Here is a 20932-nt window from a genome sequence, read left to right on the forward strand (position 1 = left end):
AGGACAACCCCCAATTATATCATCCTATTGATAAAATGTCTTACCTCAGTAAGGGTCAGCCGTTTTAGCAGCTGTGCCACAAATTTAAGCCCCCACCCTCCTCAAGTGCTACTCTGATCCCCTACCCCTGCCTGATCTGCTGCTCTGCTTTCCGCTCCTTGCAGTGTCTCCCACTGTGCTGCCTGTCCCCTCCCTAATATGCTGCATGCCACACACAAAGACTGTCCATGACACCTGTGTCATTTGTGCCACAGGGTAGCCATTCCCGCCTTACCTAATTAATATAATTTTGCTTCCTGATAATGAATGAAGATGGTTAGATGACATAAGTTATAGGAGACTTGTGTGTGAATAGGAATGATAGTTGGACCTGCATTAAGTGTTCAAAACATAGATCAGGAAGACCACAATTCCCTGCTAATCATCAGACAGTGTAATGAATTTAGGCCAAAACTTTAAATCTTCTTCATCTGTATTATCTGTTTTAAGCCTTCATTTAGCAAATTACTTAAGCATGTTCTTAACTTCAGTGAAGCTGCCCATGTGTTTCAAGTGTCTTGCTTATCAAAGCTTTAGCATTTAATACTGATATATTTATAAAGACCTTCTCGACTTGTCCATGTTTTGTTTTTATAAAGTGTTTTACATTTACCATTTATAATATTTCTGGAATGACTCCCTTGTGGTCCATGGTATTTAATACAACCAAACAGAACATAGCATCACTTCGTAATTCCAGGAAGTAACAGGCAAGAGACCTTTATAAACAGATGGCACTGTATATTAGGAATGGTTTTAGTTACAAACATGCTCTTTTCTTTTACAGTTTAAACCCTGTATAATACTTGTAATGCATGCTGTATGTCTTCAGCATCTCTTTTTGGGGCTTGACAGAATAACGTTTTGGCCTTCTACAATCTGTTGTTACTTCTCATTGTTCTGCAATGAGCCTTTTTTGTCTTTTGGGGGAGGGGAGGAAGCTGTAGGTTGGGAAGAGCCCATTTGTTAAGTGAAAAAAACAACATTAATCATACTTTTCCATTTGTTTATAAACAGGGACGAAGAGGCTTAGGTTCCATTTATGTCTGGGCATCTGGAAATGGTGGAAGGAGTAGAGATCACTGCTCCTGTGATGGCTACACTAATAGCATCTACACTATCTCCATAAGCAGCACAGCTGAAAGTGGGAAGAAACCTTGGTATCTGGAAGAATGTGCATCAACGCTAGCTACGACTTACAGCAGTGGGGAATCGTACGACAGGAAAATAGTATGTGTTGTTGTTTTTTAATTTATGCATTTCTGTATTTTGTTTAATATTTTAGGTGAAGGTAAGTTGACCACTAGGTCTGTCTTATTGAATGGGCTTGTTTAAAAACTTCAACAACTGAAAAAAATAAATCTGTATATTTAGCTTACATTTAAATGTAAAATGTTGCCACCAGAATCCTTCTCTATCAACATCCTTCTTGTATTATGATACCTGTAATTGTGCAGAATACTCCTGATGAGGTCTTACTGGTGACAGAGCCAATGTGGTTGCTCCCAGTTTCTGCTCTCACTTGTGTTGCGCCTTATATTCTTGCTGCTTTCCTTATTGCTGAAAATATCTGAGCAGTGTTTTCAAAGATTCAGTCCACTGTCACCTATACAGATTTGTTTCCTGACTAACTTCTTTTAGTATGTCAGCAGTACTCAGAGCAAATCTCCTTCTGGGATTGGGTTTTTTTTTCATCCAGACCTCACTATTTTCCATATTTTAAGTGGACATTTACTAATGCAGTTTTCCAGCCCACATCCCCGTTTCCTCAGGTATATTTGTATTCAGCTTACTTTCACTTTTGCATTCATTCACACTCAATAGTTATTCATATCGATGCCTATTTCAGGGTGCTGATGATGGTAAGCAAGATTAAGTTGAGTGCTCATCCTTTCTCTGTGCAATTTATCTCATTCCTATCCAGGCTATTGCTATTTTCCATTATATTTTGATCTGAAGTGCAAAGCCCATTCTTTTTACTCCATTTGAGAATTTTGTTATTGATGTAATCATTACTGATCTAATATAGTATATCTGTTTTTTAAGTGGAGTTCTTTCCTAAAGTCAAAATAAGTCTTAGGCTGTGTCTACCCAGACAATATACATTTTGTACTGTATGCATAGATCTAGGAACAAAGAATGCATAGATAACGCGTACAAAATAGGTGGCTCCATACTGGAAAGCATGATGAAAAAGCCATTGGTCTCTGCATAATCAGCTGAACATGAGCTTGTAATATGACACTGTGGCTAAAAGGGCTAATATATTTTGGATGTATTAACATCACAATGCTGAGTGGGAGTAGGGAGGATAAATTACCTTGGTGTTTGACACTCATGCAACTGCAACTATAATACTGTGCAACTATAATACATGCCAGAAACAGAGATACGATTTCTGTGGAAAACAGCTAGGAAAGAAGAAGAAAATTACTGGAACGATGAGTTACCTCAGAACAAGTTTAAAACAAAAATTAGATCATCTGCAAAGAGGGGTTCCAAGAGGGGATGGCCAGCATCCCAGAATCCTTCAAGGACAAGGCAGGCAATATGAAAAAAAAAATAGCTGGAGAAACATTTAACTCCTCGCTGGCAAAATGGAAGGCATCTAGTAGGGACTAGAAAGAAGCTAACATGAAAACCATGTTTAAAGAGGAAGCACCTGGAAAGGTACCTAGAATTTTGGATTAGGAAAGACATTTGGGCTGTGTGGAGACATGCAGGCGTGTTCGGTTTATGGCACTACATAACTCACTCTTGGAATGTTAAAATGTGTCCTGCACTGCAGATTTGCAGCATGGGGGCAAAAATTGCTACCGGTATTTCCCAGTAGAAAAAAAACAAACTCCAAGAAAAGAAATGGTGTGGCACACGCTACAATAGCTTGTGCAGGAAAAACAGAGGCTCGGTCCTCCAGGGAGCATCTCTACTATTTTGTTTGTGCCCTGAGCTGTTCCAGCATGCTAGGGGACAGGAGGAGTGGGGAAAGGGCAGTTTTCCCAAAGCAGGACAATTTGTCCCTCACCAAAGTACATGTACAAGGGTATGCACTGAGGCACAAAGTAGTGGCATGAATTTGTGCCACTGTGATTTGTGCCAGTCTAAGTGCATGCCCTGTACATCTGAATGTAGCCTTAGGGGGCAAGGAGTGGGAGTAAGGTAGCCTGCTCCCCCTGCTGATTGCCTCACCACTGCCTGCTTTCTTCTTCCCCACACACTTTCCACATCACCCACCCTCACTGCTTCTACTTTCCTCCTGCAGTGGGGTGGGGATTGAAGATGACACTCAAATAATTAGACTCTAAACATGGAAAATGATAAAATAATAATTGTCCATGTCTAGAATCTAATTATTGGAGGGTTGTCTTAAATTTGCAGTCATCTTCGATTCTGGTAAATGTGGTACTTTCCTTCAATCCGTGTTATACCATTTACATTTTAAAATATTGGAATTATATCTGTTTTTTTCCAGCATCACTGAAATTTCCTCAATGCTCCAAGACTTATTAAAATTAAAAATATTGTAATATTGTAGTAATGATTTGGATTGTTCCTATGCCAGGTCCTGTGAAACTCATGTATCCACACTTGTTATTTAAAGATAGCTAACTTGAGCAGTTGTTATAACATGTTCCTTAGAGTTGAACTGGAAAGTATTTCATTATCATTTTATGATATGAAAACTTTTTTGACTTTTTCCACACACAGAATATAAATATTTATTGAATCTATCTGCTGCCTCTGTATTATTTTATGCAAGTCTATCCTTTCCATCTAGTAATAGACCACTACCATTATTGGTTATTTCTATTTCTTTATTCTCCTTTACTCTGCTAAACATGGATTTTTTTGTGTTTTTTGGCTTCCTTTCTAGTTTATATTTATGTTTGTTGCTATCAACTTCCCCTTTTATCCATGTGTAATATATTATTACTATTATTTGGTTACTTACTGCTTTCCCATTCCCTGTATACCAGGCTGGTTAGTTAGCCAGCACAACCTTCTTTTTTCAGTTGTGGCTTTTTACTTATCTTCTTTGTCACCATATTCTTAAACAATTCTTAGATTGAAACAGGAAAAATATGAATGATATTTTTCTCCCAGCTGATTTGTTATGTCTTATGCAATCTTCCCATGCTTCTTCAGTCATAGTTTCCTTAATCAGTCTTCCATTCTTTTAGGTAAGCCTTACTGCATGTATTTACTTTTAAACAGTTTCACTACACCAGGGCATTTGCAGTGCTCATTTTAAGATGTCCCTCTCCTGTTTCTGTTCATGCATTTTTGTAGTTATCTCATTTTTAACTGTAGTTGCGACTTGTTGAAACCAAGAGAACAAAGTTAAAGAAAATATTGTATTGTCTATAGAGATGTTATCCTTCACAGCTTTCATAATTTATGGCAATGTCACATTTCTAATATTGATAATAACTTGCACTTGTATAATATATTACTTCTAAAGGTCTCTAAGTGCTAGGTTTCCCATTTAAAGCTCTTCCCTTTTACTTTGTCCTGCAAGTTACCAGTTGACCTATGAGATACAAGGCTTCATCTCAAGATATTTTACTGCTTGGAGCTGGTTAAACAAGACTAATCTCCTATAACACTCTCAGACATGAAGTAGCTTTCTCCCTCAGTGTTACATTCAAACCAGTTACATTTTAAAGGGAAAAAAATGTGTTCTTATACTATGGTAAGGTGAGAACTCAGAAGTCAAGTGAATTTTGTAGAACCAACCCTTTAAACTGAAATAATTTAACAACTGTAATTAATGTTCCCCCAGCATGTACAGATAGTGATAACTCCCCCCCTTCCTTCTCTCTCTCAGTCTCTGAACAAACCTGCCATTTTCTACGAATGAGTATAATGGTAAAACTAGTATCTGCACTGTATTCTCCAACTTGGTCACCAAAACATGGCTTTTGCAAAATGTCACTTACTAAGAAGCTTTGACTGACACATACAGCTAAAAATCAAAACAGAACAAACTTCTATAAAAAGCAAAACTCTGGAGCTAAAAAAAATGCATGATCAATTCACACAGACCACCTGTCTTTTTATGCTGACCATTTAGATGGAGAAACCTGTGAGGAAGAGATTTTGTTTTCTTCCTCTTCCACAAAATGAAAAAAAAAATCCTGTTCTGTATTAAAACAGGTTCTACAAAAAAATGTGTCTAACATGTTTAATCTATGTTTTTTCTATTACAGTTAAATTTAAACTTTCTTAAATATTGTTTTGTGCTTATGCACATGCATCTATGCATGCATGCGCGCAAGCATACAGTCACACATACATCAAAACAAATCCATACAAAGAGCTTGATGGTTTCCTCATATGAAACTGCATCAATCTTTTCAAATTGGGTGATTTTCCAGAGGTCTTTAGCTAGAGCTGGTAGTTCAGGTTGGTATGCTGTGTGTGAATTTATGAAAACAGAAAATAAGCACTAGTGCAGTACACTAAGTCTGATTCAGATCTCATGAAAGATTCGTAGTTGGGTAACACTGAGAGTAAGTGAAAGCTTTTACAAAATTCTCGATTCCATCCTGGACTGAGCATAATATGATTTTTTTTAAATGTACACAGAATGATTTTTATCAGAGGTTTTGTCCAGTTCCCAAATATGCCCAGTTCCATTTTTGTTCATTTCAGACTTTATAATAATAACTTTATTTAGCTATGTAAATGATATTCTGATCTTGTGCAAGTTCATGCAAATACAAAGTGTGTTCATTGACTTTGGAGTTATACTAGGATGAGAGGTTTGAGTGAGGATTTGACTTGTAGCATTTGAGCCAGTAGTTATGACACAGACAAAATGCCTACTGGCATTAAGACTTAAGGGTGAAACACTACAACTTGATATGTTTGCATCTGCCAGAAATCCTTGCTTCACTTTTGTCTCCCATGAAGCATGCGGAGTGCATCTGTACTTCAGAAGTTCAATTGCACTCATGTTTTTTAATATCATAAGAATCAGGGGCTAGAATTGTTATTCAGGTATTTACAGGACCAGCTGCAAAGTATAGACACAGGTATATAAATGTAGAATTTAGGATATGCTCAAGTGGAGGAAGGTAGAAGTGTAGTGAAAAATGTACCTTTTCACATGGATCGTCATTTGGGGAACATATTGAGAATGAGATTGTAAACATCTCAGAAGTGATATAACAATACCAGTTATACCCGCACATCTGTAGGAATATAACTCAGCTTTGGACAGTTTTGAAAGGTATTCTACCCCTCAAGGCAGAATGCTTCCTGGTACTCCTTCTACAGCCACATAGCTCTGTCCAATACCCCATGGTATTAGGCTATCCGTTAATGGTACTATCTACCTCTATAGGTCTGTATTGTTTTTAGGTCATCAAAGGTACTACACAAATAACAATACCTTTGGCATATTACAGTTTTACTTAAATAATTTCTCTTAACAGCTGTAGTGGGTTGTGTGTGAAAATCCCCCACTATGTGATGCAAAAAAGTCTAGAACTTTTCGTTCAGAAATGATACCTTTCATTAGACCAACAGGGAAATTGCAAAAAAAAAATCTTATGCGATTTCCTGGTTGGTCTAATAAAAAGTATCATTTCTGAACCAAGGGTTACAGATTTTTTGCATTTGTTTTGTCTCAGACCAATACAGCTACCAAATACACCACTATGTGATAAAATTCCAAACTCTATCATGCACAATTGCTTCTGAAAAAATAAGGACGGCTCATTATATTATTTCACAATTTCTTGCTTAATGGAGCAGGTCGATTGTAATTTCTGATTTTTGTTTCTCTTTTAAGATTCTGCCTTGTCTTTCCCTGGTTATTTTATAGTAGACCTTGATACTAACAGTTAAAGGCAATATAATTTCTTGTCAACTAAATACACAAATCTCTCTTTGTTCAAATGCCTCAATTGCACAAATGTGATTCAATATGCCACTTCCAACATAGAGTGGTTGTGGAACATGCAGCGGTTTTTTGGATTAGAGGGAAGAAATGGCTACTCCAGGTTTTTGTTAAACACTTGTCATTTTAGAGCACAAGTTGGCTCAAGCAGACATACCATGGGGCATTACAGCAGCAGGTAAAAATATTTCATTCATTGCTAAATAGGGCTGTGTGAAGCTTCAGTTGCTGATTTGATTCAGAGATGATTTGGCCTGATTCGGTGGCCGAATCTCCAAATCTGAGTTGAATTGGGAGACCAATTAAAAGGTCCAAATTGATTCGAAGCCTCCAAATCAATTCAGAAAAGATTCAGACAAGATTGGGAGATTCAGGCAGTCCCTCTGCAGTGGCTGTTGGGGCCTCTGGGGGCTCATGGCAGAGCCCCGCCACGCAGCACGGGGCAGTGGGGGGGCAGCAGGGATTGCCCCCCCCGCCTGGTAAGAGCTGGTGAGTGCAGGGCTTTTTTTTAAAGTGCCGGGACGCTGGGGCAGCCAGGTCCAGGTGGGGCAGCTACTGACGGGGCTGGAAGAGCAGGTGGGAGATGGAGCCTGTTCCATTTGGAGATTCAGCTGATTCAATTTGGGACAGTGATTCAAATCACTGAATCAAATCACTGTCCCCCGAATCAGCTGAATCTTAATCCGAAGTGAATATAAGCCACTACGCACAGGCCTATTGCTAATGGCTCAATTTATAAAATATGAAATATCTGAAAATCAGAGGCTTAGGGGATGGGAAAAGTGATATTATTCTCTGCAAAGAAAGATCCTATTTATGACTTGAATAACTAACCTTCCAACAGATTAAACTAGCAAAATAGTGATGATATAACCTTAATAATAACTGTAACGAAATTACACTTCTTAGATCTTCAGAGCAAGTTGCTCATACAGAAACATTACAGACCTTGCATTTAGGCTTTTTCTGTAACAAAACTGTGCCTAGCCTGAATGCCACCTGGCTCCCATCTGTGGTCAGGATGAAGTACATTGTAGTGGCTAATAATTTGTATCTAACTTTCATCACAGTGTCCTAGGCTATTAATTTCTTATTGATTAACCTATCCTTTTACCAACCACATTGTAATTATCAGTCAAATCCAATTGTTCCTTTCTTTTGTTGTTAAACAAGAGGCAAGGGTAGATTGCAGACCAGAGCATTAGAAATATCACAGAGCTTGACCTCCGGCAGTGTGATCAGTACTTTTTAGATCTGCAGTCATTAAAATAATACTACAGCATGGACATATTGTACTCCAGGTGAAGGATGCAAAAATCAGTGGCCACCTTCGCTCACCCTACTAAACAGAGTTTCATCTTTCATATACTAATGTCAACTTCATATCCCCATCAGTCTTGCTTCTTTTTATTATGATTATGGCATTTTCCTCATGTGTTTGTGGTATTTCAAACATAATTTTTCGTTTTGAAGCTTGCTTGCCTGTTGGTGGTTGTGCTGTCACCTTTGTTTCTATAGCTACACACACGACTTCTTTGACAGTGCACCTTTAATGCTGAAAAACATGCCTTAGATCTCCATAGTAAACATCTCAGCTGCTGTCAACTAATTTCCCTTTTCAGTGGCTCAGCCCAGATGGGATTTCCACCTTAGGAAGGATGTTTGCTTGCTTGCTTTCTCTCTGTCTCCGTCTCTCTCTTTTTATTAAACATGCTTTCTCCTGTGAGATTTGCTGAGTGCAAACGAGAGAGAAGGGGCTATAGTTCAAAAATGTTGCCACAATGCCTACTTACTACATGGGACCATAAAGCACAACAGTATAATGGCTTTGTTATACTTGATAATCATAGGAAGTACAGAAAGTCACTCTCTTTCTTCTGATAGATAGGTAACATAGATAACATAATGCAATAGGCATTAGATATAGAGGGCTAAACTGCATTTAAGACAAAGCTACTGTAGGGGAGAGATCACTCAGCATCTTTTCCCTGCTGGAGCTCCTGAATACATTGTTGTACCTCAGTCAAATGCAAAGCATCTTGCAGTTCAGGGACAGTACAACTACTTCAATAGTGCAGTACTCTTTGTCAAAGAGGAGCATCCACTAGCTGCGCTAGTCAGTGTGTGAAGGGGATGAGCACATTATTCATCACGCTATTTTTTTTCCATAGTTTTGGACCAAATTTTCAGAAAGGCATGACCAAAGCCCATATAGCTCCTTTTCTTCACATAGTATTGCATTATTCCTGCAAATATGAGATTTAATTTGCATTCACACAAGTCTGTACAGGGCTCTGGCTGTATCTTTCAATTTAGCTTTTTAAGATTTTCTCTGCTTTCCCTTGCCTTTGAAATACATTAGTTACTATGGGAACAACAATTATAATATAACGTTAAATTATATTAGAGGGGGTGCAATGCATGCTCTATATAAGTGGTTTTCATTAGAAGATTTGAACTTGTACACACACTTAATGTCATTAATTTACATTAACTAAATTGTTGCACAATTGATGAGACAGAGAATTAGAAAGACAGTATGAAAAATTTATTTAAAGGTCATAGATAAAAGAAAATGATATATCAAGAATTTATACTTTTATATGATGGGAAATCAGTAATAGACCTAAGTGGTTCTCCATGAACTTTTGTGAGTTTTGAAGATGAGTCAGATAGGTATTTGGTAAGTCTGGTAGCTTAGAAACATGACCTAGTAAATGCCTCAAGTATATTTTTTCCATTTTCCAGAACTTTACACTTCGTCTCAAAATTAGCTCATCTTATGCCTGTCATGTTAACTTTACCATGTTAACTTTACTCCCTTGAATAGTGTTCTGTGTTGACATGCTCACATATTTATATTACTAAAGCTCCTAACACTTTTTATCAAAATCTATAGCAGATGCACAAATGTCTACTGGAAAAAGTATGAGTGGCACTTTCACTTCTCAGTTACATTTTACATGACTGGATGAAAAAGTAACTTGTTATCAGTGCATATTGTAGCTGGTTACAAGTCCAATGGTAGCCAGACATATTTGTATTTTTGGTGTTTATTTACCAGATTTTCCCTTCTCCTAATGTTCTGACAAACAAAATATAATGTCAGTGAAAAGTACATGGTTGAGAGCACAAGTGACTCAACACACAGTACAACCAGGGAAGAGGTATACTGCAGGCATCAACACCGCAACCCCACCCCAACCCCACAGTGTGTGCCAGCGTTGCACACACGCACGCACGCACACACCAGTGGACTTAACCTAAAGGATACACTTTAAGGCTAAATACAGACAGTCAAAAAGCCCAAGGCTGAATTGATTCAATCTTTTCAGGTTAGTCTAAGATGTGTAGATTGAACCAAGAACCAAGTGAACAAACATTCACTTTTGACTCTGGAAATGCAGCCACATGCCTGCAGTGGCCCAGGCCAGGCGCCAGGGGGCCCTAGAGCACACTTCTCTGTTCAGCTGGAATAGACAGCTTGGGCCAAGGGTACCCTGCCCACCGTACCAAGGGTGGGTGGTGAGGGGGAGGTGGAAAGCATCCTGGGATGCTGGGGGACTGAGTTGGTTTGAATCTGGAGGGGATCGGGGACAAAAAAAAAAAAAAAAATAATCAATAAACCAATTTAACCTAAATCATTTTAAGTCTGATACTACATTTATCTAGGTTTACCTTAAACTGGTCTTGGCCATTTTGGAAGCAGTTTATGTTTACTGCACTTCTGTTGTGTTATAGATTTGAACCAGTTTAATGTGTACTTTCTGTCCTTAGCCTAAAGATCTGAGGAAACAGTTTTGCCTCTGTAGCCAATCCACTCTATAACCAAGCTCTTTGTCTCCAAGGAAGTACGCTTATACCTCCCATTCATTTCAACTGCACTTTTGAAGAATTATCAGGTGGCAGTAACCTTATTTCTAGAGGTGCACTGATACATTAGTCTGATATCGGATTGGTACCGATATAAAGAAAATTGGCTGTATCAGAAATCAGCCCGATACGGCCGATCATTTGGCCAATAAATGCTTGCGTGTTCGCGCCACCACAGCGCAGCACTCAGGCAACAAGGAGCAGAGCTGCATGCAGCTGGTGAGTCCATTGTGGTAGAAGGGGAGGTAAATGGGGGCAGATCAACACCCCCCGCAGTGAGGGAGGGGACAGAGACAGGGCAGATGCTGCCCAACCAAGGCAGGCTGGAGTGGGGCACAGGGCAGAGCCATGGCTCATGCGGGGGCATGACTCCTACCACTGCTTGCACCCCAGGATGGCACGGGGGGATGTGCCCCTCCAGATAAGCACGGGGCAGGCTGCAGCTGCGGGTTAGAGCTGGGGCTGCGCTGGGCTCTTCTCAATGGGGGCTTGGCTTGGGGCAGGGGCTATGGAGGGGGCTGCAGCCACCTCAGATTTGTCCTTAGCCCCCCCACCCCACATAGTCCTGCTCCCAGCACTGCTGCTATTGCGCACCTGGTGCAGCCCTGTCCCAACATCCTGCCTCCACCCATGTGCCAGGAAGAGCCGGGGCTGCACCGGAAGCATGGTGGAGGCACTGGGAGCTATGGCAAAATTTGGGGTGGTTGCGGCCCCCTCCATAGCCCCCTGCCCGAGCCCAGCCCCACTCCAAGAAGAGCCTAATGCAGCCCTGGCTCCAGCCTGCAGCTGCAGCCCACCTGCCCCGCCCCACTCTGCACAGATCCAGGGGCACATGCCACCCCTGTGCCCACTGCTGGGGTGCAAACAGAGGCAGGAGCTGCCCCTGCCAGGAGCTCTGGCTTCATCCCACACTGTGCCCCGCACCACCCTGGTTAGGTAGCACCCGTCTCTGCCCCCTCCCTCACTGCAGGGGGTGTTGATCTGCCCCGCCCCCCTGCCGCTCCACTTTCACCACAGTGGACTTACCAGCTGCACGCAGCTGTATCGGAAACCGAATTGGTATCGGCCCGAAAAATTTTTTGTATTTGAATCAAATCTAGGGAGGGAAGCTCTGTGCTAATCCCTTAAAATAAGCAGTATCAAAACCAGTTTGATTACATTTTTACAGCTGTCTTGAACTCTGATAGAAATACCTACCTATAAGTACTCTCCAAGATGTTCATGTCTTAATGCTGAGTGCATGATCCTGTCTTGTCTCATGAGTTAATATAGTACTGGGCATTTTGTACCTCCACTTTGGCCATATTTTAAATGATTGGTAAAATGTTTTTATTTTGTAAGTAACTTATTACAAGATAAGACTGTGTATTACATATGAAGATGGGTAGTCTGACTGTTACAAAATTCTTTGAACATGATTGAAGTAAGTTATTTGTGCAAGTCAAAGTTTTTTCATGAATTATTGCTTAATTTCAGATGAATTATTATATAAGGAAGGAAGCTCTTTCAGTTAAACCATATCACGTAGGGTCAACAGATCTGTTTTTTTTCCAAACTCCACCACACACTTCCTTTGTGACCTCCAGCAAATCAGCTAACCCCTCCATGTCTCACTTTTCTCATCTGCAAAATGAACATAACTGATACCAGCTTGCAGTATGAGAATGTAGTGAGGTATAACACATTAGATTTGTAAAGCACTTTGAGATTCATTGGGGGAAAGTGCTGTATAAGTACAAAGTAATGTCAGAGTGAAAGTCTAACTCATTTTTGCTATATCTGTTTGCCCAGTTGGCAAGTTTTTTGCCATGAAAATAGAGTACTTACATTTTCAGTGCTATCCAATCAAGTGAACACTTTTAAATTCACAAATATCTTTCAGCTCCAAGTGGAATAAGAGAGCTCCAAGTCAACATATTCAGAAGCCTTTCTTATTTGTCCCTCAGTTGAGAAAAAAAAATCCGTCCATCTGTATGCGACTCACTAGAGCAAATGAAATCTGTTCTAATTTCTGACACTGTGTTCTAAATTTCATACATTCCCTTTCTTCCAGATCACCACAGACCTGAGGCATCGTTGCACAGACAGCCATACTGGAACCTCAGCCTCTGCACCTATGGCTGCAGGGATCATTGCAGAGGCACTGGAAGCAAAGTAAGATTTGAGCTTTACTCTGAAAAAAAAATGTAATAAGTAATTAGCAGCTTTCACCCAGTGATCTCAAAGTGCTTTAGAGAGATTCCCTAGTAAAAATTCACAATATACTTGAAAAGTAAGGAAACATTATCATCCGTATTTAAGTCATGGGAAAATTGAGATACAGAGATCAAGGCAAAATATTCAGTGGTAGATGCTTAAAACTTTGACATAATACACACAATACTTTGACTAGTGCACCAGCAGCTCTATTGAAGGGCTTAAGGAACTTTCATGGTTAGGTTGAACATACATCCCACTTTGACTGGAATTGCAGGGGCATGGGGCACAGTCTGTCGGGGAGGTGGAGTGGCATAGTGCACCAGGGAGGTGGGCAGCAGGCACCACTGCTGTTAAATTCAACTTTTCCATCATGTAAGTATCTACATTACAGATTTTTAAAACATAGACTAGTGCCTAGTCAAGAAAAAATCCTATTAACTTCTCTAACTGCAGTATTTTGTCATTTGTATTTAGAACATATTTTAATGCGTGTTTTAGACCTGGAAGAACGGTTGGGAATTTATTACAAATTGATACATTCACACACAAATTCACACTTCAGATTATTTCCCTATATATTGTGTTAGATTATCTGTGTATAAAGTGCCCATTATGTAGGTTAATGATCTACTATCAAATGTTTCTAAGTTATAGAATGTATTTTCTAAGGGCTAGAGGGCATTTAACTACATTGAGATTAACTATTGAGGGTATCCCCAGTACGTTACAAGACCCTGCTTTGAATGGAGCAAAAAATGTGTGCATGGTACCCATTTCAGCTATGTAATTTGTAACAACAAACAGATTTCTATTTCCATGTTTTAGGAATGTTGCTTTTTTATAGAGAATCTTTTCACCAGGATTCAATGCAGGACACATTTTTTTTTTACCACTGTGTTACATAGCCAGGAAAGTAAGAGATTGTAATGGAAAAGCTGATATAATCTTAAATAGAGAAGCACATGTTGTCATTATAATTAGATTTTCTTAATGCAATGGTTAGTGACAAAAATTACTTTGAAAAATTAATATAGCACTATTATTTCAAGAAGGTATTCTTTCAATCACTTCTTAATCTCAGTTGTAAAAATGTGTACATTAATTTTTAAAGAACTCACATATACAGATAACATTACATTTGTGCTCACCAAAATTTCATGCTGCCGGAGGTTTTTTCTATAATTACTTTTTAACAAATTGATGTTTCCTGTAATTTTAATTCGCGTCTCTTTTTATGGTATTTTAAGTGTGTTTTCAGACAATTCATTGTTAGAATGGAAACTTTCAAAGTACAGTAGCAGACGCACAATATCTGCAGCCTTACTATTTCTGGTTACAATTTTATAACATGCTGACTGGTTACACTTTCCATGGCTCCCTTTTACTCAGCAGGACTGGACCTGTTGAGTTATTTGATGGGAACTGAAGGTAGTACTGGTGATACAGGAGCTTCTTCCAAGTTATGCTATGAGAACAGACACTGTAGAAATAATAATAAAAAAAAAACAAACTATACTAAAATAGTAAGGTAGATAACTGCTGAATGCAGATGAGATACAGACCAAGACCCCAACTATTTTTGTGTCTTTAACTATTCTGCAGGACTTTACAGCAGAGTCAGGATTATAACCCTAGTAGTGTCCAAATTCCAGTGACATTCTTCATTCCTAACCTCCCCAGGCAGTTTCAGTGGATAAAGAATTCTTCATTTCCTTTCCAAAACTGGATATGGCTGTGTGTGTGTGTGTGTGTGTGTGTGTGTGTGTACAGGGATAGATGAAAAATGTTATTACAAATGTGATAAATGCTGTGCTATGTAATAAATGTGCTTTTCTTGAATTTTTACCTGTACTCTTCCCCCCTAATTCTTATCCACTGGGTTTATTTATAATGATGTGTCTAAAGCCAACTGTCATTTAAAGTAAAACTGGCAGAAGAAAGGTCTTCTGTCTTCTTTTTTATTCCCCATTGGAATTTTCCACCAATATTACAAAATTGACTTGACCTGATACGCAGAACATGGAATATTCATTCCCGTAAAGTGATAGATTTATGATCCAGTATTTCATTTTTCTTGAGAGCTAGAAATTGGAACTGTATAACATTAGAAACAAAGAATAACTCCTTCACAATGGAATAAGGCTTTTTAGTAGACCAATGAGAGCATAATGTAATACCATATTTTCCTGCATACCATACACCCACAAAAAAGACATGCACTTTGGTTTTGGGAAGGCATAGTGAAGGGGGAAAAGGTGTTACAGTTGCATAGAATAAGGATAGAACCTAATCTTCAGTTTGCTTACCCTCCCCTTCCTGCTTTACCAAAAGTTGAAACCCTAGTTGCTGCTGAAGACTGGTCTCTGTTGATGGATCTGTGATTTTGAAAAGAACTCAAAACAGTCAACCCCAGAGGCTACTCTAACTTAGAATCATAGAAATTAGAGCTGAAAGGACTTCATGAGGTCATCTAGTCCAACCCCTTCCTCAAAGCAAGACCATGCCCATTTATATCATTCTAGCCAGGGCTTTGTTGAGCCAGGCCTTAAAACCCTCCAAGGATGGAGATTCCACCACCTCTCTAGGTAACCTGTTCCAGTGCTTCACTACTCTCCTAGTGAGAGTTTTTCCTAATATCTAACCGAAACCTCCCTTGCTGTAACTTGCTTCTTACAGGTATCTGACCCAGCTGGCTCCTTGACCTTGCTCAGCCTAGCGTTTTGGCCCTGGCTCAGACTCTAACCCTCTAGCTTTGAACCCAGCTGCCCCTCGGATCTTTGGCTAATGGCTTATGAGAATTACCAGTCAAAGTGCCTACACCTTGGTTTGTGACACTCTCCCTAGCTCCACTTGTGAAGTTCTAGGATCATGCTATAACTTCACTAGTTCTAAGATTTATGCTCCAGTTTTTTATGATCATTCAAGACCTCTATGGGATAGCAGGTTCCTTACAAGAGGGGGCACCATTCTGTAAAGGCCACCTTGATGGCCAGAAGCAATTTGTCCTAGATATCATAGTTGTATTATGCAGGCATCATGTTCTTGGAGTAGTAGACACAGGGATGTAGCTGTTCCTGAGCCCCCTTGTGTTGGGACAGTACTGCCCTGATGATACCTCTCCTGTGAATGGGAGGACTGTGTTCAAGTGGGCCAGGACTATTGTGCTGGTGAAGACTTGTTTCAGGTGTTCAAAAGCAACTTACACCCCAATGAACCTTAAATCAATGCAGAGTGGATATACTGAATCTCTACTGCACTTATAACATTCTCTTTGATCATCCTCAGCCTGCCATGTCCCTTTCCTGCAGCAAAATGTGGTGGGACACCTGTTACAGAATACAGCTGTACCACCTGAGCAGCTTTGCTTCCCCTGCAATGGGACTTCTCTGTTGACTTTTCCAGCTAGAACACTGATGATTGGAAATTTGGGGGGATTTGCTGAATTCATTTCAATATTTTAACCTATAATAATCACAAGCTTTTCTTGCAAACAAGAACTGCTCACTAGTATTTTTGTATAAAAAAAAAATACTACATGTCCAGATGCAGACACCAAAGGAGCCTAATTGAGCTGCCAATATTCAAGTTTCTCAAATGTTTGTACCATAGAACATAAGCACCGAATTGAGAAGTTTATTGCTTTGATACATAGAAGTTTGTTGCTTTGAAATAACTAAGGAAACAGTGCCACACAAAAAGCCAGACTCCTGGTCTTTCATGTTTCAGTTTGTCTTATAATATACAAATAGTCATTTACGTCATACATTCAGTTCCTATTACAGTTAGTATCCTGCTTCAGCTCTGTAAATAGATGTTTAATTGTATTCCATTCCTTCATCATCTTTGCATAATGCAAAATTTTCCTCACTGTAAACCACCTCAGGAGGAGGTAAATTTGTAATATTCTATTAATTTGGCTTGGGTAGCACTCTTATCTTTAAATACAAAATGTTCAACTTGCTTAATACCATTCTACTGCCAGATCAAAAAAGCTTTCCAGTTGAGGGAGGGTTTTAACTCAGGATTTGCATAAATCAGAATTAGGGGAGAGCCTATATGAAAGAAGATTCTTTCCAGTGAGCATTGTGTCATCTTCTTAAAGAAAGTTCAAGTAAGGAATGTCTCAAAATTACCTTCGAGGTGGTTCCTACACTTTGGAGAAAATAAGCTACTTACCTCCAAGGGAAAAAATTCACATTCTTTTATTAACAAGAACCAGTGTTTCTCTCTATGATTTGACAAACTATAATTATATTACTTAGAAATAGCACCTGAAATCAGGCAGCATTAACTTGCTATTTTTTATCTAATGCTGCAGTATGCCACATGTAGCAACCATGTTTCCTTCCCTGATTCCCCTTATATGACTTACTTTCTACACTTTTATTTGCTAATATGAAGGCACAATTAGAACAAGTTAGAAAGGGATAAAGAACTAATGTGCTGATAGCACTGATCCACTCAAGAAAGTAGAAGTGAAATTACCTTGAATTGTTCAAGAAAGATCAACCTAGGGCACATCTACACATGACACTATGACACCATAGTAACGTGCTACAGTGATGTAGAGTCCACAGGGATCCACATCTGACCAGCAGCTACTTCGCTGTAGCAATGTGCTCCCCCATTATAGTGTGCCACTACAGTAAAGTGGCTGCTAAAAATAACCATACACAACAAAAGGAAGTACTAAATCATGGTGCAGTAACAATGTCGCCATAGCAACACATGTAGATGTGTTTGTAGTATAACATAAAAAACTGAGATGTAAAGAAGTCTATACCACCTAGACTTTGTCCCCATCTGTAGCCAAATGCACAGTTTAAATCTTTTATTTTTTGATACCCACACACAAGTCCATGAAACAAGATGTAGCAGGCCCTTAAACCCATCATGCCTGATTGCCGCAGATAAGAGAAAGCAAATTTAAGAAAGCCACATATGAGGTGGGGAAGCCATGGCAGAGTACCTAAAGTACTCTTCCCCTTTATTTTTTATCCACTAATTTTTATGCTACCAGAGTAGCCTCTCCCAATGGTTCCAAAAGCATGAGTTTGAGTCCATCTCCAGACCATATGTGACAGGGAGCCATCTCAGGGCCATGTCGTAATGTCGGCCCACCTGCCTGTCTCTGGGCTAACCACCCACCTTCCTTATCTGCCACACCTTAATAGCAGCAATTCTGAGAGATGTCACTAAGGCAAGAGGCTGCCCATTGCTCACCCTGGTGACAAGGGCATTACACACAACTCCGACCTCCCACGCCTCACAGATGACAACCTAAGCTGAGGAATAGCTCCAGCTTGAGGCCGGGCCAAACTCTGCCCCCTGTAGGCCTGTAACAGTCAGCGCACACACTCTGTCCTCCACCGGCACTCTTTCACACAACCCTCTCTCACAGGGCCTCTTGTACTCTGCCTGCTCTCTCCAGGCCTCTCACATACTGCCCGCTTCACGGGCCACGCTCAGCCTGCTTTATTCCACACAGCACTTTGGACTCCCCTTGGGCCCTACTCTACTCAGCACTTTGGGCCTCCCTACTCAATCTCCAGCCAGGGTGCAGTCATCACTTCGGGCCATCCTCTTGCAGACCTTACTCTATGTGGCTTATGCTGTACTCTGGGCTGAACTTTGCTGCTGGCCTCTCTCATGCACAGCACTTTGGGCTGCCATCGTGCACCCTACTCTATGCAGGCCTCTACATACTTCTGTCCCTTCACTGGGGCCACCAGGGTCTTCCACCCTGTGGGTTTCAGGTGCTTCTCCTAAGTATGCCCAGCCTCCGCTAACACTGGGGTCTTTTACCCTGCGGGTTTAGGTGTCTTTTCCTAGGCATGCCTGGCCTCATGCCATCAGGTTCTCTCACCCTATGGCATCAGATGCCTCTCTCTAGTTTGTGCCTGGCCCCATACCTATCCCTACCTCAGGGTAACCCACCAGGATGTGGGGGATGGGGTTTTAAGATGCCCCTACCTGCCTTTCACCAGGGAGGCAACTGGCCCGGCATTTTTGGTGGACTGATTTCCACCACAGACAGTCCTACCAGACCACCCTTCCCTGGCAGGGTGCAGTTTGCAGTCATACCCAGGACCAACAGCCTCCTGCCATCCCCATAGCTCCTGCCCTTACCTCCAAGATGTTCTGAGTAGCAGCTCAATCAAATATTAGCTCCTAGCAGCAACCTGCTGCCTTAGCTCTGAGGGCCTGGGTTAAAATGGAGGCTGTTCCACCCCCTCCTCCAATCCCAGGGCCCTCCCAGGGTCATGTGACCCTGATTAAGGCTAGCCTACACCTGCAGGCTGCCCTGCTGCTTGCTTTCAAGACTTAAAGTGGCAGGCACCAAAGGTACTCTGTCACACTATGCTAAAGGCTCTCCCCAAGTGACCCCGCTCTAAATGGGTACCTGGCCACTTGGGCTGGGGAGACAGAAGTACTCACACATGATAACAGACATCATTCCTTGTATGTTGTTAGTGACAGAAACTGGTGTGTCTCGACCATGCTAGACTTATGGGCTGTTACTCTTGAGGGGACCTTTGATATACAAGGTAGTAAAACATACTTTGGGCTTAAATAGTTTCTGTTTATCATTTATAAATTTATGTGTCTAAATCAATTTATAAATAGTTTTATTAACAAATTATATATTTGACAAGTGTAAGCATATATCAGCAGGTTTGGACCCAGTTCATCTTGAGCTATAACTGAATTGTAATATTCTATTGATAATAGTTTAAATATTGTATTTAGGCAAAGCCAGGAACAATGCCTTCAATTAAGGTGACTCAGTAATTCCCATTATAAAGACTGTGTTTTCAGATATAAAACATTGCCAAATTGTAATTGCTTTCCCTGGCTGGTGTCAGAAAACATCAGGAAAAGTGGTTCACTGAAGTTATATTGTATTTTTCCTTGTTAAAAAAATGCACAACCTTTTCATTGCGAAGCTCTAGAGACTCCATTCTAGAAGCTGAGTGGGTAGGAGTTACTCACATGTCAGGTCTGTCCATTTTACTTTATCAATTATGTTTGTCCAAGTTATGACCCTTGGAAAACTTTCAGTTTGCATATGCTCATTCTATGAAAATTCTGCCTTCATGGAGCATTCTTCAGCCTGGGTTGCAGGGACTGAATAGGAATTTCTCTGAAGTTATTCTTCTTAGATACTACTATTCACTGATCTAGTAGACACCAGATTGTCTCTCTTGTTCTATCAGCATTCCTATTACATATAACCAGATGAGATGGAAGAGCCTGACTTGCAGGCAGAGAGGGTAGCAGGATTCCAGTAGTTCATCTTTTAAGTTCTTAGTTTTAGAGACAACATTACAAATGCTTGACTGTGCAAATTTAACATTGTTTTAATATTATTTGTCGGAAGTAACATATTAAATGGGGCTACATTCTGAGAATTTTCAGATTTCAGTCAAAATTACATCTTGAGCATTATGCCATTGCTGCCTATATTTTTATTAATGTAGACAGGAGTGGATCCAGAGAGAGTGCAATGATGCAGCTGCACCCTGCCTCCCACCCCCCGTCTCCCTTTGTAGATTGAAGTAAACTGTGGGAGCCTTTTTAGGTCCCTAAAGCAGGAGAAAATCCCTCCTTCCTTACCCTGGGTGCTCAGAAGCACATTCCTTCCCCACCTCTCCTACACCATCTGCTCCTGCTTTTCTGGCTGTCCTACAGGCAAAGGGAGCTCCAGCGCCACTTCAGCCCACCCCAGCTGGGCAGCTCAGGGGGTTGGGCTCAACCCAGGACAGAGGCAGCAGCAACAGCAAGGTGGGAAAGTCATTTTCCCCTCCCTGCCCAGTCCCCAGCAGCAGATTTGAGGAGGGGAAACTGTCCTCCCATCCCTGCCACTGCTTTTCAGTACCACCCCCAACTGAGCCCAGCTCCTATTCACCCTGG

The 20932-nt window shown here is 40.5% G+C and overlaps 1 protein-coding gene across 1 annotated transcript in view; it reads left to right on the plus strand.

The window, feature by feature from the left end:
• PCSK5 (proprotein convertase subtilisin/kexin type 5) overlaps window positions 1–20932 on the plus strand; it is a 380395-nt gene that overhangs the window by 182823 nt on the left and 176640 nt on the right. Inside the window, exons 10-11 of the mRNA XM_006029202.2 lie at window positions 1057–1269; window positions 12873–12973. Of these exons, the coding sequence (XP_006029264.1) occupies window positions 1057–1269; window positions 12873–12973 (314 nt within the window). The remainder of the gene's footprint in view (window positions 1–1056; window positions 1270–12872; window positions 12974–20932) is intronic.

This window comes from Alligator sinensis, unplaced genomic scaffold (assembly GCF_000455745.1).
Source record: "Alligator sinensis unplaced genomic scaffold, ASM45574v1 scaffold204_1, whole genome shotgun sequence".
Lineage (NCBI taxonomy): Eukaryota > Metazoa > Chordata > Crocodylia > Alligatoridae > Alligator > Alligator sinensis.